Source organism: Apodemus sylvaticus, chromosome 10 (assembly GCF_947179515.1).
Source record: "Apodemus sylvaticus chromosome 10, mApoSyl1.1, whole genome shotgun sequence".
Lineage (NCBI taxonomy): Eukaryota > Metazoa > Chordata > Mammalia > Rodentia > Muridae > Apodemus > Apodemus sylvaticus.
The window spans coordinates 45765988-45793265 of NC_067481.1; the positions used below are offsets into that span (position 1 = coordinate 45765988).

General features: G+C 50.9%; 1 protein-coding gene across 1 annotated transcript in view; it reads right to left on the bottom strand.

Moving 5' to 3' along the window:
• Sez6 (seizure related 6 homolog) overlaps positions 1-20808 on the bottom strand; it is a 28725-nt gene extending 7917 nt beyond the window's left edge. The window contains exons 1-5 of the mRNA XM_052195928.1: positions 20769-20808; positions 18774-19442; positions 17908-18041; positions 9813-9999; positions 2787-2972 (exon numbers count right to left, since the gene is read on the bottom strand). Coding sequence (XP_052051888.1) covers positions 2787-2972; positions 9813-9999; positions 17908-18041; positions 18774-19442; positions 20769-20808 — 1216 coding nt within the window. The remainder of the gene's footprint in view (positions 1-2786; positions 2973-9812; positions 10000-17907; positions 18042-18773; positions 19443-20768) is intronic.
• Between the last annotated feature and the right edge of the window lie 6470 nt (positions 20809-27278).

Below are 27278 nucleotides of genomic sequence, written 5' to 3' on the forward strand. Positions count from 1 at the left end.
ATCTCCTTGGGACAGAGGCTGTCTTTCAGGGCAGGCTTAGAGCTGGTTCTCATTTTTTGGTGACCAAAACAAATGCATGAATGTGGAGAGAAAGCAGGACCAATCAGGGATGACTGAAGCCTTGGCAGACTGCTGGCCACAGGTCCCTCAGGCACCTTCTGCAGTAGCTCTCCAGACACTGCTACCCCACCATTCCTTGACTGCCTGCTAAGGAATGCTCAGCACTGACCCCTCTGGCCTGGTCCTGCCTTTTCTTCCCCAAGAAAGGCTGAGCTGCTTGCTGGGCCCCTGCAGTGAGGGGTGGAGCCAGCTGGGAGAGGGACCTGAAGCAGGAAGCTGGGTTCCAGGCAGCTCTTGTTCTCGGATGCACACAGCTCTGCTCTGGGGGGGGGGAGGGGAGACCACCATCGCCCACACAGAACAGAACACCGATGCCCCAAAGACTTCTAATGACAAAAGAGTGCAATCTGGATGTTGGGGTCCAGATGAGTTCTGTCTCATTCTCTATGGAGGAGCGGTCTTACTTTCTATTTGGTCTCAGCACAGAGCTGGCCTTCAAGTAGAACCCCATGCCGTCTCTGACTTGGAATCCCCCAGTGGCTTTTTGTTGCCTTTGAGATGAAGCTCAAGCCCATTATGACCTGGATTCTCTCTACTGATTTTCAGGCTTCCTTTCCTGAGCCTTTCAGGCATGCTTTCTGGATCATGCTGTTTCTGTATGCCTCCACACAGAAGCCACCAAGCTGCCCTGAGCTAACATTTCTGGAAGTGCTCCTGGCCATGTCTGTGGGAAGCAACCCAGGTCTCACCAGTGTGGAACTGATCTCCCTGACTCGGATGCCTGACACCCTGAGGCCACCCACACCAGTGTTGACTACACTGAGCTGCTTTCCAGTCTCCCCAAGAGAGCATGCCTATCTAAGCTTAGTGACCAGCACTAGGAAAAATATAAAAGGAAATAAGGCTCAAAAGCCAAAGTCTCTTCTCTTCCAAAAGGACAAAAAGCAAAAGTTGTCTGTCATGCGACAAACCCTACACTTCCTCCACAAGCCTTCTGGGTCTGTAGCCATCTCCAATCTTTTAATCTCCAGGAACTGTCCACTCAGCCTGCCTCTCTCATCGGTGTCTCTGAATTTCCCTCCTCCCTATTCCCAAAGTCACTGCCACATCTCTGCAGGATGGCCTCCTGGCCTTCAGACACCACTGCTGGAGCAGTTCTGTCTTCCCCCTCTCCGATCTCAAAAACCTGAGCATCTGTACACCTCTCGTGTCTTAGCCTGACAGTGCAGGTCCTTCCCACTGTCTACTCCACCTGGCTGTCCCTGATGTGATGCCTTAAACACCCTCTCCTTCCTGCCCCTTTGTCATTGCTTAGCTTGTTCCTGCATGGAAAGATCAAACCTTCAGTGTACCTCCTCCAGGAAGCTGTCTCAACACCAACTGGGAATGAACGGTTGCTCACCCCTTCCCCCCACCCCCACCCCCACCCCATCACTTGAACCAACCTCCACTCTTTGGCAAGGTCCAGCTATGGAACTCAGGCTGGCCTAGAACTCAGCTTCGTGCCTTAGACTTTCAGGTGCTGGGATTCTGTTGTGACCACCACGCCAGCCACTTTATGACTCTTCCTTGGTACCTTTCACTCCCTGTTTTAGAATTAGTGATCTATGCTCTGTTTTATTCTTTTAAAAGTTACATGTAAAGCCGGGGGGTGGTGGCGCACGCCTTTAATCCCAGCACTTTGGGAGGCAGAGGCAGTCGGATTTCTGAGTCGGAGGCCAGCCTGGTCTACAGAGTGAGTTCCAGGACAGCCAGGACCACACAGAGAAACCCTGTCTCAAAAAACTAAAAAAAAGTGAAAAGTTACATGTAGGGCTGGGGAGATGGCTCAGCGTTAAGAGCACTGACTGCTCTTCCAGAGGTCCTGAGTTCAATTCTCAGTAACCATATGGTGGCTCATAACCATCTGTAATGGGACCTGATGCTCTTCTAGTGTGTCTAAAGGCAGCAACAGTGTACTCATATAAATAATTCTTTTTAAAAAGTTACGTGTATATGAGTGTGTGCTTATACATGTAAGTGCAATGCTTGTGGAGGCCAGAAGGGGGCGTTAGATCCCCAAACTGGAGTTCAGCAATTCAGCGCTGCTTGACTGTGTGTTGGGAATAGATTTCAGGTCCTCTTCAAGGCAGCATGTACTCTTAGCTACAGAACCATCTCCCCAGCATCTCTACACGCCTGCCTTCCTTCCCCCTTCCCTGGAACTGTTGGGCTCAGGGCATAAGCCAGGCTTGACTCTTCTTACCTTCTATGAATTCTGTGGTCAAGAGGCCCAGAAACCCTCACTGCTGGGCCCAGCAAGCAGCTCAGCCTTTCTTGGGGAAGAAAAGGCGGAACCAGGCCAGAGGGGTCAGTGCTGAGCATTCCTTAGCAGGCAGTCAAGGAATGGTGGGGTAGCAGTGCCTGGAGAGCTACTGCAGAAGGTGCCTGAGGGACCTGTGGCCAGCAGTCTGCCAAGGCGGCAGTCATCCCTGATTGGTCCTGCTTTCTCTCCACATTCATGCATTCATGTTACCTGTGCAACATTGTAAACCAACTCTGAAATCGACCTGTGATGCAGGTAATAAATGTAGGTTGGCTCAGTACCACTGAGTTGCAAGACCATCTTCTGGCTTCCTTACAAAAAATAATAGAAAGTTCCAGACAGCAATGGAGATCAGAGAATCCTCCCTGCCCCCATTACTCCTCTGTTTGACTTTGAGCTTTCCTTGTGAGGACCCACTCACCAATGCAGACAGGCTCTTGGGAATCCCAAAAGGGCTGGGTGGCATTGAGACAGGTGAGGAACCTGGCACCCTTTAGCTGGTAGCCAGTGGCGCAGTGGAAGCGGGCGCTGCCTCCTGGGTGGAGACTGGTGACAGTCACATCTCCATAAGCTGGACGTCTGGGAAAGTGGCAGCTCAGGAGATAGGCTGTGAAGACAGAAGGGGTAATGATGAAGGGGGGAAGGGAGGAGGGGAAGAAGGGAGGGAGAGGAGAGGGGAGAGGAAGAGGAGAAGGAGGAAAGGGGGAGGGGAGAAGATGGGAAGGGAAAAGGGAGGGGGAGAAGAGGGGAAGGGAAGGAGGGAGAGGGGAAGGAGGAAAGGGAGGAGGAAGGGAGGGGGCAGGGGAGGGAAAGGGGGAGAAGACAGGAGATGAGGGGGTCAGGGAGAGGGGAGGGGAAGGGGGAGAGGGGAGGGAAGTAGGAGGGGAGGAGTCAGATGGAGGGAAAGAGGAGGGGGGAGGGGAGAAGAGGAGGGGGAGGGGAGTGCCCGCACGGCCTGCTCCAGGTGTCTTTGGGCTCAGAGGAAGCATTGGAAGTCCCACAGAAGATCCCATTTGTTCCCTCATAGAGGTCAGTGGGGTTGGAACAGCAGAGAACTGGAAGCTTGGAGCCTGAGGTTCCTACCCAAGCCCAAAAACACTTATGCTTTCTCTAAGTGTTTTCTTACCCCCTCCCCCACCCACCCCCTGAGTGCTGCCACTAACTCTGTAGCTCTGGCTGTCCTCGAACTCTCTGCAGATCAGGTTACTCAGAACTCAAGAGATTCGCCTGCCTCTTCCTTCCATGTGCTGGGATTAAGGGTGCACCACACAAGCTGTTTCCTTTCTTCTTCTTCTTTCTCCTTCTTCTTCTTCTTCTTCTTCTTCTTCTTCTTCTTCTTCTTCTTCTTCTTCTTCTTCTTTTGATTTTGTTTTTTTTTTTTTTTTTTCGAGACAGGGTTTCTCTGTATAGCCCTGGCTGTCCTGGAACTCACTCTGTAGACCAGGCTGGCCTGGAACTCAGAAATCTGCCTGCCTCTGCCTCCCAGAGTGCTGGGATTACAGGCATATGCCACCACCGCCTGGCTGTTTCCTTACTTCTTAAGTGAGGCTGGAAATGTTTGTCAGGTATGGTTGGTGTACCTGTAATCTCTTGAGGCCAGAGAGTCCTGAGTTCAAGGTCAGCCTGGGCTATGTAATTTGACCATGTCTCAAAAACAACCAAACAGCTAAACCAAAACTGTAACAGAAGCGTCAGACCTGTGGCACCCAGATGATAACAGATCTTCTAGAAGTCTGGGTGTCTACATAATAACTCAGTGGTAGAGTGTTCCCTATATTTGAGCCTCAGCGCTAAAAGAAAAATATTATGGATGACTTGTAGACATTATTTCTCCTGTAGGAAGCAAACACGAATTTCAGAAGGAGAGACTGAAATCAGACAGCAAAGATGTCCTTAGTATTCCCCCAAGAAATCTTACAGAGCTTGTCGGCAGCAGTAAAGGCCTCTTTGTTCTTATTTTTTTCTGTATTTGAAATGATAATATAATGATATCATCTCTCTCTTTCTTTTCCTCCATCCAAGCTCTCCCACATACCCCCTCCTTACTCACATTCAAATGTGTGCCCTCTTTTCTTCATTAATTTTTATATGCATATATGTATAGGCATATTTTTTTTCTTAAGCATGACCTGTTCAGTCTGTATAATGTGAGTATGTGTATAATGTGTATAATGTGTATAATATGAGTGTGTTTTCAGGGCTGACCATTTGCTATTGGATAATCGATTGCTGTGCTCTTCACTGGGGGAGACTGTTTCTCCCGATCTCAGCACTCCTTAGTAGGTCTTTCTTAGTGGCCTTTCTTTGCCTGTCTACTTTGGCTGTCCTTGTTCAGCACTAGTGAGACTTTATTAGGGTAGCTTCTGACTTTACTAGGAAACATGGCCAGTAGGTCAGCAAATTACTGTCTTTTTAAAGAATTACTTATCTTACGTATATGAGTAGTACACTGTAGCTGTATTCAGACACATGAGAAGAAAAAAGAAAGAAAAAAGATAAGAAAGAAAAGGAGAAGAGAGTTTTGAGGGTCCCATTACAGATGTTTATGAGCCACCATGTGGTTGGTGGGAATCGAACTCAGGACCTCTGGAAGAGCAGTCAGTGCTCTTAACCACTGAGCCACCTCTCCAGCCCAGCAAACGACTTTTAAAGACAGTGGGAAGGGTGTGAGAAAGTCACACTCACTGACTTGGAAATTGGAGATGGGATTGGCCACTCTGGTTGCTTTTGGAGTTGTCATACCGTTTATGACCACACAGGGGAAGCAAATCCCATAAAATTGCCTGGCAAACCCCAACCCTTAGGCTAAGCCCCAGAAATAGATTGTAAAGAGGGAGTCTGGCTTGGGTCTAAGAGGTAAGGTAGAACGCCTGGAGCAGACAAGGAGCAAAGTAAAAAGAAGGCTTGGCTGTGCCCCTGTGACTTTATAAAAAGGGGCTGCCTCTGGGCAGACGAGCTACCAAAGCTTGAGTTGACTGTGACTCAGTTTTGAGGCCGTTCTCACCTGTCCTGTTCTTAGTTACTATGTGAAAACAAGAAGTTAGCAGGGCAGTGGTGGTGCACGCCTTTAATCCCTGCACTTGGGAGGCAGAGGCAGGTGGATTTCTGAGTATGAGGCCAGCCTGGTCTGCAGAGTGAGTTCCAGGACAGCCAGGGCTACACAGAGAAACCCTGTCTTGGAAAAAAATAAATAAATAATAAGAAAAAGAAAAAAGATAAGAAAGAAAAGGAGAAGAGAGTTTTGAGGGTTTGACCAATAAAAGGCTATCTTTGATGGGCCAGTGGAGAGGGCAGTGCTTAGGAGGTGCTTCCTCCCTGGCCCCAGTCAATATGAGATCCTGGCCTGTGGGATGAGAAGAACCTGAGGTAACAGACAAGGCTGGCCTGGGAGCTGCTCAGTCTCTCTGGGTTTGGAAGCCGATTCCTCTGCTTGCTGCACCACCTTGGGCAAGTTACTTCTTTGCCCCGTGCCTCAATGGATTCTTTGTTTAACCAGTGATTCAGAGTACTGCCTCCAGTGCTGGCTTGGTTAGTGAGAGGCCCTGTGTCCGGTGCCTGGCGCAAAGCACACACCCACCTCTGCCCCGTCCCCCCCAAAGCTGGCTGGTAATGTTGGCAGTAGCGAGCACGACCAACATCTTACATTTGCTGTGCTTTCTGTCTCCTAAAGAGCTCCTTCTCACCTGGTATACGTGAGAGAAAGAAGGTAGGGTAGGGCATTTTAAGATAAAGAAAGCTGAGGTTGGGAGAGACTGAGGCTCAGAGATCCTCTGTACCCTTATCATACTGTAAAAGTAGGGTAGGGTAGGGGTTTGAGCTGCTTCCTCCCTGGCCCCAGTTAATACGGGATCCTGGCTCTGGGGGCAGAGAAGCCTGAGAGTGACAGACAAGGCTGGCCTTGGAGCTGGTTCAGTGTGTCCTTCACTCTCCCTAGGCCAGGGGATGAGGGGCTGTCTCCCTGGGAGCCACGGGCCAGGTGTCAGACTCAGCACCTGCGCTCTCATCTCCCTGTGAGTCCCAGCCCAACCTGGGAAGGGAGTGGGCTAGAATTATGTGAAAGCAGGGGGCTGGTAGCATTGAGAGGCACCCCCAGACTCCATCATGGGTAAGTGCCACTTCCCAAGATGAGCTTCCTCCTATTGCCATGACAACCAACCGTTCCCAGGGAGTCTGCACCACCACAATCTGTTGAGTTATTTTCTTGCTGGCGGCTGTTTCTAGAGCCAACTCCAGTGCCAGGAATGCTTGGATGGAGGAGGGAGGGGCCTATCAGGCAGGCTGACTCTCCACCCGGACTGGGACTGGGCCAGAGGAATCTCTCCGGCCACAGGCCTGTGTGGAAGCTCACAACGGTGACCTCCTTCATCAGCTTGGACAACGCCTGCATGGACGTGGGTCCCCAGGCCCTCTCTCACTCTCCTGGCACCCTCTTTCTCCAGCCCACGAGAAATGCCCATGAGCACACGCGCCTCCTGTTCCCATCTCTGGGATCAGGGCTAATTACAGTCTATAATTAGGGGAATTACACTCATTAAGGAAAGAGCTGATCATTGACAAAAACTGGGCAGAGGAGGGAGGGCTGCTGGGACAAAGAGCAGGAGTGGGCCAGCTCTGCCAGTCTCTCCCCGGGATCCGTTCCCCAGGGCCAGGCCTCCGGCCCGCTGCATTCTCCCACCTTTGTCTGGCAGCACAAAGAGGGAGCTGGAGTTTTGTGCAAAGGAATTTGCAGCAAGAGAAAAGGTTACTGTGGCATGAAATTATGCCTCTGCTGAGGAGGATTGATGAGCCATTTGGGAGACTAGAGGGGCCGCCCAGATGGTCATCCCTGCCTGGGCGGGGACCTACCTCTGCTGAGGGCCTGGATAACCTCTGCCCACCGTTGAGGTCCCTGCTGTCACACCAGGCTGCTCCCCCAGTTTGGGTGGCAAAGCCTTGACAAGGTGAACAGACAGGGTCAGAGCATTCCTAGCTCCAGGGTGGCTGCTCACCCATCAGGTCTCCCCCTCCAGCTGCAGAGGTGGTCTGTGCCAACGCAAGACAATGTCTTGATTGTTCTTACCAATTATTTCCCTGTTAGCACTGGCGGGGGGGGGGGGGCGGGAGGGGGGCAGGGGGCGTATCTGAGTTAAAGTTAAGCTGTGCAAAGGATGGAACTGACTTCCAGCCAGGGAAGGGGATGGGCAAGAAGGAACCCTGTGGGGAGGCTGCCGCTCTGCCTCGTCCTGCGTCCTGCAAGCCCTATAATACTGGTCTCCTTAATGGAGGTCACAAGAAGCACTTTCTGTTTTACTCAAAAGGTAGCTAACTTTGTAATGTAGATGGCTTAGCCGTCAGCGATGGCGGAGTGCGGAGCAGAGAAGGAAGAGTAGACTGAGAAGTGGGAGAGTAGCTTCAGCACTTCATAGAAACATTCCTTTCCAGCCAGCATGGCAGCTGGCAGCTCCGGGGCGCAGTGCAGCTTGGGGCTATAATCCTTACACCCAGGAGGCCTTAGGGCTGTGGTGAGTTTGAGGTCAGCTGAGCTGTGGCATAAGATAAGACTTTGTGCCAAGTTGTCCTGGGCCATCTCGTGTGTGTGTGTGTGTGTGTGTGTGTGTGTGTGTGTGTGTGCATGTGTGCCTGTGTGTCTGTGTGCTGCGTATGTGTCTGTGTGTGTGCATGTGTGTGTGTCTCTGTGTGTCTGAGTGAGCATGTGTCTATGTGTGCATGTCTGTGTGTGTGCATGTGTGTCTGTGTGTGCATGTGTGTCTGTGTCTATGTGTGCATGTGTGCCTGTGTGTCTGTGTGCTGCGTATGTGTCTGTGTGTGGGCATGTGTGTGTGTGTGTCTCTGTGTGTCTGAGTGTGCATGTGTCTGTGTGTGCATGTCTGTGTGTGTGCATGTGTGTCTGTGTGTGCATGTGTATCTGTGTCTATGTGTGCATGTGTGTCTGTGTCTATGTGTGCATATGTGTCTGTGTGTGTGCATGCATGTGTGTCTGTGGGTGTCTATGTGTGCATGGGTGTACAGAGCCATATTGGGGCAGTCATGCGCACGGTCAGAGTTTGACTTTGGTCAAGGTTAACTTCTCCCAGATAGCCAGGATCCTGCTCCACCTAGGGCGGAGTGCTCGAAGTAAAGGTTAAGTTCAGGTTCTCCAGGTCTAGGAATTCCTGAATTAAGCAGGTGACCCACCCAGCTGCCGAAACAGTCAAGACGAGGACCTCCAAGAGAAGCTAGACAACTTCCACCGGAACTCAGCCCGGAGTCTGGGGGGAAGGGTTTGCCCAAACTGTTAAAAGGTCTGGGGCCATTTAAGTTTCTGGCTTTGATCAGTGAATATTGTCTTAGCCATACTTCTTTTCGCCCCCTCCCTTCCCTATTTATTCCTCAGCTTCTGTTCCAGAAACCTACTTCGTAATAGCTGCAGGCAGCTATGGAACCCAACACATGTGTGTCTGTGTGTGTCTCTCTGTGTGTGTATCTATGTATTTGTGTGGAGGGTATGCCTTTGAGGTATGTGCTAAAGACTACAAATGATACGTGAAGATTGTGAAGATGCTGGCTAATTCTGAATTGCTGCATGTAGGCATCCTGTCTTATTTTTGTACTTTTCTGTAGTTTTAAGTGTTTTCAAAATGAATAAGAATTATGGTGAAGGTGGAGACTTGACTCTGTATTTATAGAAATATTAACGTAGATCAGTTCCCAACCAAATATTTTTAAATGCTTGCTTTTTTTTTTCTTCTTTTTTTTGAGACAGAGTCTCACTGCAGCCAGTGTCTGGCTGACTTGGAGTTCACTGTGTAGACCGGGTTGGCCTCGAACACATGGAGATGCGCCTCTCTCAGCCTCTGTATGCCACCATGCCCAGTACAAATACTAAACATTTTACAGAAAATAGTTCTAAAATCTTACCAGTAATGAATGGATCAGTCTTGATTCTCAATATAACATGAAACAAGGACCAGAGAAATAGCCAGATGTCCAGGCACCTGCCACCAAGCCTGGCAGCCTGAGTTTGTTCCCTGGAACCCACAGGATAGAAGGAGAGCTCTGGTTCCCACAAGTTGCCCTCACACAAAACAAATAATTGTTCTAAATGTGTAAAATTTTAAAAATTAAAAATTAAAATTTTTGGTACTAGTGTATTAAAAAAAATAAAACCAGAGAAGCCAAATGACCTGTTCAAAGTCAAGACCTGTTCAACTAACAAGAAGCCCGCTTCGTCAGAGCGTAGCCCATTTTATCATGCTCTGCTCCTTTCCTAAGGCGCCCTCAATTACCATGAGGGGAATAGGCTGGATCCCAAGTGGGCAAGGAAAGCCAGTCTGCTTAGCTAAAGACCTCCAGATGGTCATTGTCAAGTCCCTTCAGCTCCTCCCCGACCCAGGCTGTGAGGACATCAAGGCCACCCAGGAGAGCAGCCAGTCATGGCTGGCACCTCTCTCAGTCGCTCGGGCCTTACCTTGGTAGCGGAAATGGAAAGTGCCAGGTAGTGGAAGGCTTTGGAACCTCAGGGCAGCTTGGTGGGTGGGACTCCGGATGACTTGTCCCCTCAGCAGGAAAGACTGGTTAGCCAAGGGCAGTGGATCAGGGCCCCCCAGGCCCTCCACGGTTATGGTCTCCCCTTCCTGAAGGCTGATGTTCTCCACCTGCATGGGTGGAATGGGAGAGGACAGAGCGGTGCTATCAGGACTTCTTGTACCTGCGCCCTGCTGGCCCGTGACTCCAGCAGTGTCACACGCTAGCCACTTGTACACTAGAGCCCCCATACTAGGCACTCCACACAGGAAGAGCCCATCCTGCCTCCTCATAAGTAAGAGATGGGGCCCAAAGATCAGAGATCTTAAGCAAGTTACCCAAGATCACACAGAGCAGAACTCCCTATCGGTTTTCTATGGCTTCCTTCTCTGGGCTCTGTTTTCTCATTTGTAAATTTGATGGGATGTGAGGGCCTAAATACCAGACCCATGTACTCAGCTTCCCCTGGACATTCCTGATATATGACACACATACCCCTCACACCCGGCCTGCCTCGCTGTAAGCCAGCAGATCCCCAAGCTGCTGACAATAATCTCACTCACTACCTGGGCACCCACACCTTGCCTCTTCCCTCATGCCCTGCATCCGATCGTCATTTGGTCTGTCAGATGGACGGCGGATCTGTTCAGTTGCCTTCCTCTTGGCTGCCGCTTCCTAGCTCATCAGGATTATTGCTCACCTAGATCACCGAAGCTACCTCCTCCACAGCCTCCCTACCTGGAGGCCTTAACCTACTCCTCCCTTCACATCAGTATTTTCTGAACTGAAGCCATCGATAGTCTCTGTCCCTGCTGCACATCACAGGTTTTTTTGTTTGTTTGTTTGTTTGTTTGTTTGTTTAAATCACCCAGTATTTCTCCTATAGCCTGAGTCTGTAGCCTGTGGGACTATTCCAGACTCTATGGCTGGCTCTACGGGTCCTGGCAAGCAAGGTCCCTGCTGGCCTGTCAGCTTGGCCTAGTCTCATGTCATAAGTACTCTGGTCACTTCTTTTGGTTGTCAGAGGCCCCTTTGCTACCCTCCTGTTCCAGAGACCCTTAGTTCCTGAGCATGCTTCCCTTGAAGGTCAGACAACAGGTTCTGACCACAGACACGATGCTGTGGGCTGATAGACAGAGCACCAGATTGAGTGCCTAGAGATAGAGGGGCTCATCTTGACCCCGAGCTCCTAGGCAAGTACGGTACTTAGGTTTCATTTAATTTCGTATTATTATTTTTTAATAGAATTTCATTATGTGGCTCAGGCTAGTCTCAAGTTTGTGATTCTCCTGCCTCAGCCTCTTAACTGCTGGGATTACAGTCTGTACCACCATGCCCAGGAGAGCTTTGCTGCTCAAAATGCTCTACATCAGCAGAGGCTACATCACATAGGGGCTTCTGGGAGAAACAGAGCCAGGGTTGGGATGTAGCCCTGCTGGTTGGGTGCTTGCTTAGCACAGAAGCAGCTACATAAACGGAGATATGTGCCTGTCATCCCAGCACATGGGAGGTAGATACAGGTGATTCAGAAGTTGCTAAGTAACCAAGGTCATCATCCTTGGTTTAACATGCCCCTTTCCCACCTGGCTCCCACACTAGACACACTTACACACAAAGAGAGAAGTAAAGAAAAGAAAGGGGGTGACCCTTAGATCCCACCTGAGACCCATGAACTCGTTCTCTGAATTTTAGAGATACTCCAGCAATAGAGACAAATCTCTGAGCTCTAAGGTCTGTAGCTCCTTGCTCTGAGACTGCACCTTCAAGGGTTAAGTGGTGCCCAGTGAGTCACCAAACCCTCCCCTATTTTATCCTTCAAGCATCCCAGCTAGTTTTGTATCCCCACTCTCGTGCCTACTGTTTCTGAGAGTGGCTTCTGTGCACATCCTAACCTTCCTACTCCCAAACATTCTGCCCCAGGTCAGGTCTCTTCCTCTCCCATTCAAACCTCTGTGGTGACTTCAGGTGCTCAGAGGACGAAGTCCAAGCTCCCCACTCACGATCAGTTCCAGTGGCTCCCCCAGCCTCAGTTCCCTGTTGTGCAGCCACAAAAATTTCCCTCATTTCCGTCCCTCTGGATATCAGCACAAGAATTACTGCCCCAACCTGCCCTGTCCCGTTTCCTGCCTCCGTTTCCCACCCCATACCATCAATTCCTCTCTTCCCAGGCTTCCCATCAGACCATCTTCTCCTCATCCACCCACTGGAGAGAAGTGGAATGACGGTGTGTGGGTCCCTGGAGGCCTGTCCCTCACAAGTGTGACCCTCTGAGCTGACAAGCATGTCCCTAGCCCAGGCCAAGGACACAAGTGCTGCTGGATATAGAGGGACTCCCCCTGGTTGAGGTAGAGGAGAGATAAGTTGTGGGGACACAAGATGCACGGCAGCTGCCAGGAGAGGCTTCCATCCCTGCCAGGGAGGAAAAATTGAAGAGGAGGCTCAAAAGGAGATGCTAAGGGCAAAAGCACCCTCTCTGTGCCAGGAGCTCCCCGCCCAGGCACATTTGGGTGGCGGCTGCCTGACCATCTGCTGGGGACATCCCTCAGGGAATCCCTAGCAGGCGGAGGCTGGATGAGGTCCCTTCAAACTTGGAGATTGTGTGATGCTAGAGTTGGGAAAACAAGCCTCACACACGTGGAATCTGTAATTATCGAGAGACGCCAGGCAGCATACGATTCTGCCTTAAGTGGTACTGCCGGCAGGCAGCAGGGATTCTCAGGGGAAGAGCAGAGGGCTTGGCAGTTCCCAGATCGGCATGGTGCAGGTGGGTCTCTCAGAGTGCTTTGATGAACAGAGAGCCGGGTGTAGGAGGAGGCAGGGGAGTTGAAATCAAGGAAGCATTTTCCTCCTAGTTTCTCGTATTTCCAGCTTGACCTCTAACCTGTACCTGATTGTGTTCTGCTGGGATCAGAGGGTGGATGCAGCAGCAATGACCATTCATGGAGCAGCTTCAATGTATCAAGGTGGCGAAGTCCTCCCAAATAGAAAGAGGCCCAGAGAGGCTAAGGAACTTTGAAAGGGGCACACAGCTATTAAGAAGCAAAGTTTTACCTTGCTGCAGGTACAAGGCAGCTAGCTTCCCTTTCCTCCCAGTCTCCTGGGGGAAATCACCTGCAGAAATAGACTTCAAGACATCTTTATTGCCAGGCTCCTGGGCCCTGAGTTTAGCATGGAGGTGGATTTTGGCTTGGCCTGCCCTGGCCTTTTCAAAATGTTGGGATTTGAGTTCCCATGAGCCATTCTTTTTCTTGATAATCTGCAAACCTTAAGAAATTGAGAGCTGAGATCTCCTGCACCACCTCTTTGGGCCCAGAAAGGGGGTCTGGCTCCCATCTTAGCCAGGGGGTGAGAGCTATGGTTTCCCTCCCTGAGCAGTTCAGGACTAGCTGTGCTGTGCTGGTCCTCTGGGTTTAGAGGACCCATTTGCAGGCTTGGTGCAGAAGCTGGAATGTAATCTGTCACTTGTTGGAAGGCCAGGCTGGCAGGGGCCAGACAGGGCTGGGTGTTGGATAAAGGGGGGAGATGAAGTCTTGATGTAATTTGCAGGCATCTGAAGAGTCAGGGAGGCAGATTGAAATGTCAGCTCTGCTCATGAGGCCTGTCTTCCCACACCCCATCCAGTGACAGGAGGGGCCCTGGGAGCCAGGCAACAGGAGACAGAAGCAGAGAGAATGTGGAGGACAATTCCCATAGGACCCTGGGCTGTCCAGCACTGCCCTGCCTCTGGAAGACTAGGACGAAGCTCAAGTAGAAAACATGGCCATTCTGAGTGGGGGCTGATTCTTCCTGGACAGAAGGGAGGGAGGGCTCAGATTGCCTTCTGCCAGCCTTGAGGTCACATGTCTAGGACTGACATATACATATTCCAATGGCATGACCCTCCAAAGCAATCAAGATGATGCTACCCGTTTTTACGGGTACAACCTGCATGGCAGTGGACACCAGGGTAAGCCTGTATGTCATCTCCCTTATGCTGGCCATCCGACATCTATCAAAGGCCCCAGCCTGTAGCTACCATGAAGCAAGACTTGAGGGGCCATTGTCTACCTGAGCTTAGAAAAGAGTGCCCTGAATCAAAGGGAGTCGGGTCATGGGAACTGATCTAGTTTATCCTTGATAGAGGAAGAAGCTGAGGTCCAGAGAAGGTCAGAAGCTTAACCAATCAATTAGAGCTGAGCTATAGGAGGCAGAAGCAGACTTCAGTCCCTTAAGATCCAGTGCTTGTTTATAAGACCTTGTGTGTCTGTGTGTCTGAGTGTATGTGTGTGTGTGTGTGTGTGTGTATAGTCTGTTTTAGGGACAGGAAGAAGGACCTGAAACTATAGAGTCACACCTTCCAACTACTCTCAGTACCTCAGATGGCCCCTCCCAGAGCCAGGAAATAAGAAACTGCCCAGAACTGTCACCCCACCCAGTCCGTCCGTCACACATTACTGATGCTCTCATCAGGGCTGGTCCTGACCTGGCTCAGCAGGGTAGGGTGTTCTCTGCCCATCAGACTGACAGCTGGCCTGAGAGAGCTGTGTGCCAATGGGGCCACCTGGGCATGAGGACAGGGGCAGTGGGCAGCTGTGCCCAGGCTCCAGATGGTACAGAGAGCAGCCAAGCCAAAAGAGAGGCTGGCAGCGAGGAGGGTCTTAGAACGGCAAATGCAGTGAGAGGAAGCCATCAGGTCCAGAAAGGCCTGGAGTCCTCATGAGAGACCGGCTACCCAGGGAGGGCAGAGAACCCATGTGGAGCCACAGGGCTCACATCCTCTGTCCTCTGTCCTGAAGGCTTTCTCTCGATCTTTCAGGAAAGATCCTAACCCAGTGCTCAATGCTCAGCTGAAGCAAGCCAGACTCCTTGGACCCTGGAGTGCCTGACTTGGCCTCCTCCTGGCTCAGACCTTCAGAGGGCACGGAGAGCGTCAGCATCATGGAGAAATGGGTAGGCATGGTGGGAAACAGATTATGGGCTGTGGTGGTCCAAACTGGGGCTTTCAGAGATTTTGGTATTTCCAGGCTGCACCTTAAACAAGACAACAAAAGGCAGGCCGGAGTCAGGGGGGTGGATTAAGAGCTGCTTCTGCCTGGATTCTGGCTGACCTGCTCAGGAGTGTGATCTGTGGACAACAGTGCCGTCCTCTCGCTGCCTCTTCACATCTCCCTTGCCCAACTCCAATTCCCACACGCCCTGGTGATCCTGGTGAACCAGAGGTCTATACTAGGCTTACCCACAGGTGAGTTCCATTCCTGACCCGAGCTCGTCCCTGCCTCCTACACAACACTGCCTTCTCAAAACATCCCGGGAAGCCTCCAGGGGACAAGTCTGTCATCTGCTCCTTCCAAGACCAGGTGGCAGCAGCAGGCCTGTCATCCCACAGGGCTTCAAAACGGGAGTGTTGATCTCCAGGAAGCCCGTCCAGGATGGGGGATGGGAGAGGCATCTGAGCCTGGAGTGCCGCAGCCCTTCTGGGCCCAATCCCACTTGCACTGAGCATCCCATGAGCACTGCTCATAATTTCCATCCTCCTTGAACAGGGGGCATCTGTGTCCTCAGCGCCCAGCACAGAACCTGGTATATGGTGCTCAAAATCTGTCTGTGAAATAAACCTGTTAATGGAAGACCATTAGTTGATAATTAACTGAATGATCTTGGGCAAATCCCTTTCCTTGCCTAGGCCTCAGTTTCCCCGGCTACGTAATGGGTATATTGGTCTACAGTATCAGTAATTCTATAGATCCCAAGTGGCTTGTGTGGTGTATCCAGGAGAAGTAGGTCTGGGGGAGGCAGCCAGAAATAGCCCCAACCTTAGATCCTGTTGTTTCATCTTTTGCTCTTTCCCTAAAGTAGGTGGAGAGCTGGCTGTGGCCACTGTGTCCCCACCCTGACCCCCAACCTCAGATTCTGTCTCAGACTACAGAGTCCTCAAGGACTCTGCTTCTCTGAAGATGAGGAGGAGGGTGGGCCAGCACGTGCCATGCTTCCTGCTGGCAGTCCAGGGCTGTGGCTTTCCTCTCAGGGTTGCCTGGTAACCGCTTTTGCATTCTGATGTAAAAGTGTGGTAGTGTCAGACCCAGGGCTACCTAAAGGGTGGGCACCCAGGGCGGGGCTTGGACTTCCACTAGGGCCAGAGTAGGGCGGGCAGAGCGCCATTAGCCGTTACATCTTGTCCCATTATCTTGTACACCCAGGGTGGGGGGGGGTCAGGGCTGGACCTAGCCTGGCGTAGATTTTAGTTGGGGTGGCAGAGTTGAGGAACGGGTGAAGCCAGTCCAGGTTTACAGTAGGGTAGCCAGCCTGGCATTTGCCCTCCCCACCTCCTTCCTCACACCTGCAGCTGGCACCTTCCACCCCGTGAGCCACAGCCGGTGCCACCTCTCATTTGGTGATGATTTTACATTAATTACCTTAATTAAGCGGTGCTGAGTGCTAATGGCTTGAGAGGGGGGTGGTTGTTCCTAATTGCCCTTCCAGTCAGCCTGGAACGAGGGGCCTGGAGCTTCGCAGAGCAGGAATAAGCAGTTGCAGAAGAAAGAGGGGAGGCCAATATGGAAAGGAGAGCCCCTACCTCCCTAGCCGGTGGTGAGACTCAAACCTGACTGCCCCAGAGGGGCAAGCAGGAGGTGCTCTTTAGGGACGCGTGCAGCTGGCTGCGTGCCCAGATCTGGGGCCTGCATGAGCTGGGACAAGTGGGAAGCAGGCCCGGAGTTGGTGAGCAGGGAGCTTGGTGATGCTTTCTAGCCGTCTGCTCTCCCCTCCTGGGGCTTCCTGCTTCCTGCCTGCTCCCCTTAGACAGGCAAAAAGCTTTGCTTTCCACTCGCAACCGTCTTTAAGGCAGGGGTCAGATGTCCGTGGTTTGTCCTCCCCATTGAGCCCTGTTCTCCGAGGGTCCTCTAGCATCATACAGTGTACCCAGGAAAGCGGATGGCTGGAAACAGGGAGGATGGGAAGGGCTAAGATGGTAGGTGATGGTTCAAGACTGATGACAAGCTGAAGCTGAGAATGCAGCTGGGGCTTGTGGGAGAAAGGAGCTGTAGTCCATTCAAGCACTTGCAAACTGTTCATAACAAAGAGGGAGCTGGTCATGAGGCAAGGAGTAGCAGAGACGAGGACGGCCCAGATTCAGAGCCAGAGCCCCCTGGAGCAGGGCAGGAGACAGGAGCATTACACGCTCATCTTAGAAAAGTGACTGGGCAAGGGAGGATTACAGGGAGCTGTGGCTACTAAATCACCAGGAGGGGTGAGCCGGTGCCAGAGTGCTTGCCACGGTGATGGAGGAAGAGAAGCGGTGGAGTATGAGTTTTGGGGGGCAGTCACAGTGACAGTTTGTGGGTGAGCTGGTTGTACTAAGAGAAAAGGACCAAGGGACCCCACGCTGCTGAGGGGAATGAGCCACATTGTACCATGCTGTCCTCCTCTTCCAGGTTTCTGACCTGGATGCAATGGGATGACAAGCAGATTTGGGGCAACAAAAGGAAATATCTAAATGTGTAAAGGTTGAAAGCCTGCAGAACATCAGTAAGGATGTTCAGGCTCAGGTCTGGGCCTTCCAGACGCTTCTGATTCCAAGGGAAGGGTACGCAGCCCTGGAGATGAGGGACAGATTTCACCATGGTGTGTTTTCTGCATTCCTGGGACCCGGCACTCGCTACAGGAGAGGACGCGCTCGGGGAGGAATGAAGAGAGGGACAGGTACGTGGCTGGGGTGCCATAGCGTCTTCACAGGTGGTCCTGTGTCGTTTCCACGCCCACACGGTTCCAGATGCAGAACCCACATCCGTCCAGTCCTCTGCCCACCCAAGGCTGAACCCCTCTTCAAACTCTCTCCTACTCCATTTATCCAGCCTCAAGGCTCGGTACACACTTGCTCTTCCATGAAGCCCTCCCAGCCACTGCCGGTGGGGCACAAGGCAGAATCCGCCGTGCTTTGGTCTCTCTCCCAAGCCCTAGGCCACCCCCCCCACCCAACTAGTACCCTAAGCACGTCTGCCTCTCCTCATGTAGGCCCCTTTCTGGGAAAGGACAATCTTCCTCTTGACACACTGCTCACTCACCTTGATCTCTACTCCATATCCAGGGTAGACAGAGATATAGTAGAAACAGTCCAGGCCAACATCAGAGGGTGAGCTGGGGGCCGTGGGGGAATCCAGAGAGCCCTCTGGGCCTGAGAAATTCCAGCTACAGGGGCCTGGGAGGCAGGAGGAGACATGAGGCTAAGACCAGCTCTGGTGGGGCAGATGTAGATCCAGCTATAGCTGAAATAAGCTGTGGTGTGTGTGTGTGTGTGTGTGTGCATGTGTGCGCGCGCTCGTGCACACATGTGAGTTGAAGCTGACCTTTAGGAATGTCTATTTCTTTGTTGAAAGAATGGGACCGCCTTAATCATCCTGAGTGGCTACCATGCAACCCTATTTCATTTCTCACAATAGTTCATTTGATGTGTGTGGTGTGTGTGTGTGTGTGTGTGTGTGTGTGTGTGTGTGATGAATGTTCTGCCTGCATGGAAGTATATGCACCACCTTTGAGCCTGGTGCCCATTGAGGCCAGAAGAGGGCATCAGATCTGCTGGAACTAGAGTTATAGGTGGTGGTTAGTGGCCATGCAGGTGACAGGAACCCAGGTTCTCTGCAAGAGCAGCAAGTATTCTTAACTGCTAAGCCATCTCTCCAGCCCCAGGGTTTCTGATCACTACTTTGTACCTGAGGCTCAGAGAGGCTGACTAAAACCCCTAGTGTTACAGTTGGAAGAATCAGAACTTGAACTTGAGGTTATCTGATTCTAATCCACAGGCTTTAGACAGGCTGACCCTTGGTTGCAAAAGGTCCGGCAGGTTGGTGTAGTGTCAGAAACAGAAGCATTTAAGGATCATGGTGTGCCCTCCACCCTTACTTTCAGCCCTGCCAGCCAGCAGGTAGCTGACCTGGTGGCTGAACTGTGGTGACAGTAGTGGTAATGATGGTGGTGGTGGTGGTGGTCTCTTCGTCATCCCCTGAAGCTGTGGAGGTGGCAATGGTCCCCTCGATACCAAGCCTTGTGGTCTTAGACATGACCTCAGGAACCCAAGGTCTGCCCATGTCTCCAGGACCCTCCTGAGTTGGAGTCCACGCTTGGCTAGGGGGTGTAGTACTGGGTCTGTCCTCTGGGTGCAGCGTGGGCACTGCCATACTCGGCCCTGGAGGAGGGGGAGAAGTGATAGAAAGCTCAGGGGGCTCCGACTCTAGGTTCCAAGGTTTCTCCCTGGAGTGGGGCTGGGTGGGTGCCGCAGCCACGGCTGGAGTCGGACTGGTGAAGACAGGGCGGTTGTCCTGGTTGGTGAGACGGGGAAGGGGGCTTGGAGTAAAAGGTGTAGGTGAGTCTGGCTGGAAGGGCAGTGCCGGCCTCGGTGCTTCCTCGTTCCTTTCTAGCCCCTCTTGAAGAAATTCCTCCAGAAGCGGGTGGTGGTTGAGCAGCTTGAGGGTCGGGGCCGTGGTGACGAAGTGGACGCCTCGGTCTGACTGCTCAGGTGTAGGGGCTGCGGTCAGCTCCCCATCCATCTCCCTGATGCCCATGGCTTGACCTTCCCCCGTGGCCGGAGCCTCTGAGGAGAGTCCTGAAATGATAATGAATGATCAGAGGCTCTCCTGCTACGCCACAGTGCACAGCATCCCACCCAGCGCAGGCAGGAGGAGATCCATCTTGCTTTTGACAGAGAGCCTTGGAGAGTGTGCTCATTGGTGAGAATCATGGAGCTATAAAATTTTAGAGCTGGAAGCAAGGTGACATCACATACTTCAAAGATGGCACATGAGCTATCCTTTCTCCTCCAGCAACCAAGACAGACATTACAAATCGATCACTGCACTATCTCCCGCTGTTTCCAGATTCAGCTTCAGAATCGTCTCAACACAGAATGCTAGGAAGCCATGACACGATGAACACATATCTGCCATTTCTAATGTACCTCAAAGGCCTTATTTTATTGATGAGGAGATGGGTCACGAAAAGCAAGTGCAAGGGCTGGGACTGTAACTCAGCTTGTAGAATGCTTGGCTAGCAAGCATGAAGTGCTGGGCTCCATCCTAGCACTGTGTAAACTAAGAACCTGTAACCCCAGGAGGAAGATCAGAAATTCAAGATCAGCTTCAACTACATGGTGAGTTCAAGGCCAGCAATACATGGGTCCTTGTCTCTAACGAAAAGGAAAAGAAAAGAAAAGAAGAAAGGGAGCTGGAGAGATGGCTCAGCAGGTAAGAGCACTGACTGGTCTTCCAAAGGTCCTGAGTTCAAACCCCAGCAACCACATGGTGGCTCACAACCATCTGTAAAGAGGTCTGATGCCCTCTTCTGGTGTGTCCGAAGACAGTTACAGTGTACTTAGATATAATAATAAATAAACATTTATAAAAAGAAAAGAAAAGAAGAAAAGGCAGGTATAGAGGCACCTTTGCATCCAGCATGCAGAAGGCAAAGGGTTTGGGGCAAACCTGATCTGCATAATAAGTGGGATAGCCAGGGCTACATAGAGAGACCCTTTCTCAAGAGAAAAGATAAAAAAAGAAAATAAGAAGAAAGTGCTCTGTTCAGAGTCTAATACCCTGAGTAAGTAGGAGAGACAAGGATTTTAACAAGAGTAATGTCTCTCACAACAGTGACTTTTCTAGCTGAAATTACAAGACATTCAAATTCATGTCCTGTTCCCAGTGAAACCGCTGGTCATTAGTTTCAGGAAACATATTACATATTTGGAATTTTATTTTAGATTTTCTCATGCTTGGCTTCTTTGCTCAGTCCCCATGAAATCCCAGTTCGCTGCCCTCTCCAAAAAAAAATGATTTCTCTCCTCCTCTTTCCTGATTTTTTTTTAAAACAGGGATTCCCTATGTAGCCCTGGCTGTCCTGGACTTTGCTATGTAGGACAGGCTGCCCTCTGACTCACTTGCCTCTGCCTCCCGGGTGCTGACTGGGATGAAGGGCATATGCCACCTGACTTTCCTGGTCTTCCTAGAGCAGTAGAGTCGTGGAGGTCCAAGTTCTGAAGCAGAGAGGGCTTCAGATCTACTTGGCTCCATTTCTCTGTGGTCTGGTCGAAGGGCCTACATCCTTTAAACCTTAGTTTTCTTGTCTGTAAAATGGAGTTTCAGTCTTATTTCCCTTTCCCACTTGACACATCTTGTTATCTAACCCCCTTCTTTTATTCTGAGACCCCGTCTCACTCCATAGACTTCAGACTGGCCCGGACTCACCGTCCTCTACCTCCACCGTCCTGTGGGATAATAGGCAGTCACCTACGCATGGCCATGCCTTCTTCTTTTAGCTTTCTTAGGATGCTACACAGGGTCTGAAACAGGGACAGACTGGAATGCCACCTGTCCATCCATGCCATATGTCCCCGATCAATTTTGATAATTTTTTAAAAAGATCTATCTATTTATTTATTATATGTAAGTACACTGTAGCTAACACCAGACACTCCATAAGAGGGCATCAGATCTTGTTATGGATGGTTGTGAGCCACCATGTGGTTGCTGGGATTTGAACTCATGACCTTCAGGATAGCAGGCGGTGCTCTTAACCACTAGCCATCTCTCCAGCCCCTGATAGTTTCTTGCTAAAGTCACATGAGGCTTTAGGATCCTTCTCAAAGGCTATCCAGGCAGCCAACCAATCAGGCTACGGAAAATGAAACCTACTTCCTGTCTCTGGTCAGCAGTATAGATTGCTCTGCTATTGATTCTGTTCACTCCTTTAACCACATCACTGAAGAGATGACTCACATTCTGCCTGTGGCCCTCTAGACTCCCTAGATTCTTAACTGCCAAGAAAAGGTCAGTAGATTCTGGCTCCACATTCAGTTCAACTCAGAAGTCTTGGGTGGGGGAGCATTCTTCATCTCTATTGCTCTCAAAATGGCCACCGTGAGGATCTGGAAAGAAAGCCAGCCCACCTGGGGGAGATAGCAGAGTTTGCAAGGAGGCCGGTTCCACTACACGCCTGCTGGAGGGGCTGTCTTTCCACGGGCTCACACCCACCCCATGGATTGGCAGGCATGGAGAAGTGGCAGATGGGCTACATTCTGTTCAGGAGACCATCACAGCTCTGATGTGTCAGACAAACGGGAGGAGGGAGAAAATTGGGGTGGGAAAGGCAGGGTTAGGTTGGAGGGCTCTCCATTCTTCTGGGTCATGAGACCCAAGCAATTCAAAGTCTTGAAAACCTGGACCAATTGCTATGTCCTGAGATGCCCACTAAAGTAGCCCATCTGTGCCCTGGCATTTGTGCCAAGCACTGATATCACAGTGTCTAAACTAGATACCCAGCCAGGCTCATATCCCCAAGAGCAGATGGTCCGTCAGTGCTGGGTGTCTTTCGTCTAAATCAGTGACATGGCGCTCAAGGGGGAGGGGCGGTGAGGTAGTACCTTTGACATGCCAGGACAAGGCTACTTTCTCTCCCTCCATGCACCCCCGCCAGATGTCATTCTGTCTTTGCCAGGAAAGCAGTGACTGTTCCTATCGTGGTGACACACAGGCTGGAGCCCCTGGGACTCTATTGTTCCAGGGCCATTTTCCAGTGGTGCCTATCAAGTGTCCTGTGGCTCTCAGGGTGGGCACCAGTGGGGCTCTTGGGAGAGAGAGAGAGAGAGAGAGAGAGAGAGAGAGAGAGAGAGAGAGAGCGCAGAGAGCCTCTGCCTCTGGAAGTGACCATAGCTGGCACTGGTCTCCTGCCAGCAATCAGGTGGGTGCTGGGCAATGGAGTGGAGCTAATGGGCACCTCCCGTCACTGTCGATTGAGCTGATTGTGTTATCTAGGGGGACCGAGCACTTGGTTAAATGAGATCGAGATAGCATATCAAACGAGCAAATTGATTCCCAAATCGGCTGCCACTTTTTCCCTGCGGGAGCCACCCACTGTCAGCGAGGGTAAGATAATCTCTGGGAGATAAGCCACGTCTGCAGGAGGTATCTCCAGATACCCTAGTTGACTGTTGGAGGCCTGAGGGTCTGTAGCATGTCACTGGGGTCCCAAGGGTTGTGAAGAAGTCAGGAGTTTCTCTTTGCCTAGCTATGTTTAATGTTCAGGGCAGAATGTGATGCAGGGACCAGCAGACGGAGGTGCTAAGGGACCAGACCTGCGAGCCAGTTCCCTCTGAGACCTTCTATTATTATTATTATTATTATTATTATACTACAACTACTAGTATTGTTATTATTAAATCTTGCTATGTAGCCCAAGATGGACTTAAGCTTTCAGTCCTCCTGTGTTAACCTTTCCAAGGGCTAGATGTTTTTCTTGTTGTTTTCCTCTTGCCTTTACCACCAAGTGCCAGGATTGCAGGCAAGTGACAGCACCCCAGCAAGCTTGCATTATTTAATTGACACAGCAACTTGGTGACAGAGGACTCATGTGTTACTGCGTGTTACGTAGTAACAAAGACTTGCCCGGAGCTGGAGCCGAGAGTTAATCTGTGACTAGCTAGCTCACTATTGATTACGTTCACTCATTTAGCCGCGGCACTGAAGAGATGACGCACTTTCTGCTCATAGCCCACTAGACTCCCTAGATCCTTAACTGCCAAGAAAAGGTCAGCGGATGCTGGTTCCACTTTTAGTTCATACAGAATTTTGTCAGCTTTGAGAAGGCTGGGAGAATGGTCCAGGTCTTTACGGTTTTTAAATGGCTATGTGAGGATTGGAAACAAAGAGCAACAGGCAAGGTGCCTGGCCATTCCAGACCGTGCGGACCTTGGCAGGGAGGGATGGAGCTCCCAGCAGTCCCCTGAAGAAGGCACAAGCTACCCGGGGGTGGGGGGTGGGGAGGTGGGGCCAGGGGATACAGGCAAGGTCTCTGCAGATTGGAAATGACCCTGGCCCTTGGGAAGGTGTCTTGGCTGGAACCAAGACAGCCCTTACTACATCCCCAAACCACAGCTAAACCTGGAACCCAACTTTACTCAGGAGCACTACAGTTCAGGCACACGGGGACCTGTTCCAGCATTGGTTCTGTCAGGGCCAGGTTTTTACACACCTTTAATCCCAGCCCTCAGGACAGGAAGCAGAGGCAGAAGTTCTCTGTGAGTTAGAGGCCAGCCTGGTTTACAGAGCTAGTTCCAAGACAGTTCCAGGACAAGGGAACCTTGTCTCAAAAAACAAAACAAAAGAAGGAGGTGAAGGAGGACGAACAGGAGGAAGAGGAGGAGGAGGAGGAAGACGTGGAAAAAGGAACAAAAGAGTGGTCTCTCCTGAATGCTCTGATACCAGTGTCTTGGGGGCAGAGAGAGGTAACAGGGAGGTAACATATTAGTATGGAAAGGATTTAGCTGAAAATGAGGTCTCTCTTCTCTGAAAAACCACAGTCCCTATTGGATGATAATGTGTTTGGCCGTGAGGCATGCCATCCACAAAGAAAGCATAGTTCTGTGTCACCCACAAAGAGGATAGTCACCTCTAAGCCTTGTTCCTCCCTGGGGACAAAGCTGCAGGTACAACCAGATCCACATTTTGTCAATTCACCTGCTGCCTGGACACGGGAAGAATTCCCGCCGCTCCCTGCAGAGCTCCAAGGGCCTGGGCTGCTAGCCACACCTCCTGGGTCTGGAAAACACCCTCCTCTGGCTTCCCCAGTCCCCCACAGCAAAAGAGCTTCCCTGCAACCCCTAGCCCCGGCCACTGCGGCATAGGCCCTCCCCCCGCATTAGCTCTTAAGCTATGCAAATAGACATCGGAGGGAGCCCTGTTTAAAGTATTTAGACGAAATGAAAAAAGGCTTTCATCGGCACTAATGAGCCATTCAGGATGCCTCCCCAGTGGATTCTCTCCCGCTCCGCCTCCTGGCCCCTCTTAGGAATAGAAGTCCCACCCCTGAGCCTCAGTCTGGTAGTTCCCTGCTTCGTTTTCTCAGCCTCCCTGCCCCTGTAAAGTCCAGAGGGGTGGGGGTACTACCGATGAGGCTCATTGGTTCCTACACCTGGCAGGTCTGGTTCAGGGTGGAGCCCTTTCCACCTCCTGCTAGCTAAGTCTTATGGTCTTACAGATAGTAAACTGAGGCTTAGGACCAGAAGGCTGGCGGCCAGTGAAGCTGGAGGCAGTGTCTCTTCCTAGAGGATTCGCTGTCCCAGACAACAGTGCCGCCCCAGCACTTCTCTCAGCACCAGCACATCTTTAGATCTTTCTGGACCCCAAGGCCTTGGGTTCTAGTTCCAAAACTGCTTCATTAACACGTGAAGTGTCTCCCTAGCTGTGAAGGGAAGACATTGAGTTCTGGAGGGAGGGCTCTCCTGACAGGCACAGCTTCCACCTACCAGCTCTAACCCCATTTTCTACAAAGATGGGGTTGTTACTTCAAAGCCCAGTATAGGCAGACCCCAGTCATGTCCAGGACTCATGTCTCAAAGACAGAAGGCCTAAGTCGCTTACGTCCAGTATGAGGAGAGACCCTCTTGTTCTAGGACAAGCTCAGATGGAGTCTCCCATCATAGGATAGAACCAATTCTCAGGCTGGAGGAGAGAGACAACATGGGGGTCTGGGAGAGCCTGGGGAGGTAGTGGGCAGGGAGTCCACTCCTCTAGGTTCTAAAGGTTAAGCTGGCCCAGCATTGGAAGAATGAGAATTTAATGGGAACCATTTATTATCCCATAAAAATTAATGAGTTTATTCTGGAGGTTTCCTGGCCCCTTTCAAGTTTTAATAGGGGATTAGTGAGGGCCTGGCTCTGCAGACCCCTATTATCCCAGAGTCTTAGGGAGCGAAGGGGGCCCTGTGTGTTTGAGAGTGTGGGTGCCCCTGGGCCTGAGTCAGATCACCACACTGACAGAGCAGTGGTCCAGCTATGCCTCTTAGAAGTTGGCAGGGCCACAGGGCCTACAGTCTAATTCTAGAAGCTTCTGATTCCAGACTCACCTCCTATAGTATCCAGTCTTTCAGTAGGTTCAATACTGTGTAATATCACCCTCATACTATATATGAGGAAACTGAGGCCCAGAGATGGGGTGTGGTTTTTCCAGGGTTATCTAAAAGCTATACAAGAGCCAGAATGGACACACACTTCCTGTGTGGTCTAGGTCCAACATCTGGGATTGCTAACAGCTGCTATTGAAAGAATAGAAAATAATACATCCTAACTCTAATGACCCCAAGAAGTCAGAAGTTTAAAATGCTATCTCGCTTTGTTAGAAACTAGGTAAAAGGTCACATTCCAGAGTCCGCCCTTTGTTTAGACCTAGCAGAAAGGCTTTGAATAGGTGATCCTGGCCCCATAAGGTAACTGGAAATGGGCTAAGCTTATCTTGCTTCTGTAAACTTACGCCATTACCCCTCAGGAGTTCACGCAGCTATAGACATTCAAGAAAATAGGAAATAATTGGTCCAGTGAGCCTGGGCTCCAATAATTTAAACTGATTGGCCTAAAAACTATGGAGTGGCACAAATCAATTGGCTCGCATTTCGAGGGCTCTCCATGCTAAGAAATGATTGGTTTGTGATTCGCGGGTAAACTTATAAAAGCTGTCGTGATTGGCTCGCATTTTGCGGGCTCTCCATGCTAAGAAATGATTGGCTTGTGATTGGCGGGCTTTGTTGTAAACTTATAAAAGTTGTTGCGATTGGCTCGCATTTTGCGGGCTCTCCATGCTAAGAAATGATTGGTTTGTGATTCGAAGGCTTTGCCGTAAACTTATAAAAGCTGTCGCAATTCAGCACTCGTGGTCCACAGTCCTCTATCCCTGTGTGGTGTATGACTGTAGAACCCAGAATTCTGGAATAAAGAAACCCTCATGTTATTGCATCAAGACCGTTTCTCTCGAGTGATTTGGGTGTCACCTTCCGGGGCGTGGGGTGCTGGGGCACCCTCGGTTTTTGGGGTCTTACACTATCCGCTGCCTTCCTGCTTGTTATATACAGACTGTGCTCTCAGCAGCCCATCAGTCCAGGGAAGTTTGTGTCATTATCTCAAGAGATGGAGACACTCTGGGGGCCCAGAGTAGTTAAGTAATTCATTCATGATCACACAGAGACCTGGGATTAGAACCCGCAGCTTAGCTCTGTTGGTTGCTCTTGCTGGGCCTCCTATCTCCCCACCAGTCTGGATGCTGTTCATATAGGGCATCTGTGTTGGAAATCCTGTGGCTTGTGGTGATGGGGGTGCTTGGTGGCATCCTGGAGGGGCAGTATTTTGAGGTGGGCACAGAAAATGAGATTTTCCTTGTCAGAACAGGTACCTTCCCTAACACCTTGTTTGTTCGTATGATTCACCCTCCCGCTGTGCTCTCTGCCTACATTTTGTGTAGATACCTTTTTATACTCTGGGTCCAATTTCCTGTCTCCTCTCGGATGGCCATTCCTGCCTGGCTATCCTCTGACTTCCTGGGATACTTCTTGGTGGGTTCTGAGCAGATGAATAGCTTGCACTGTGGCAAGGATACATACAGCATTAGGCCCCTCCCCACACAGC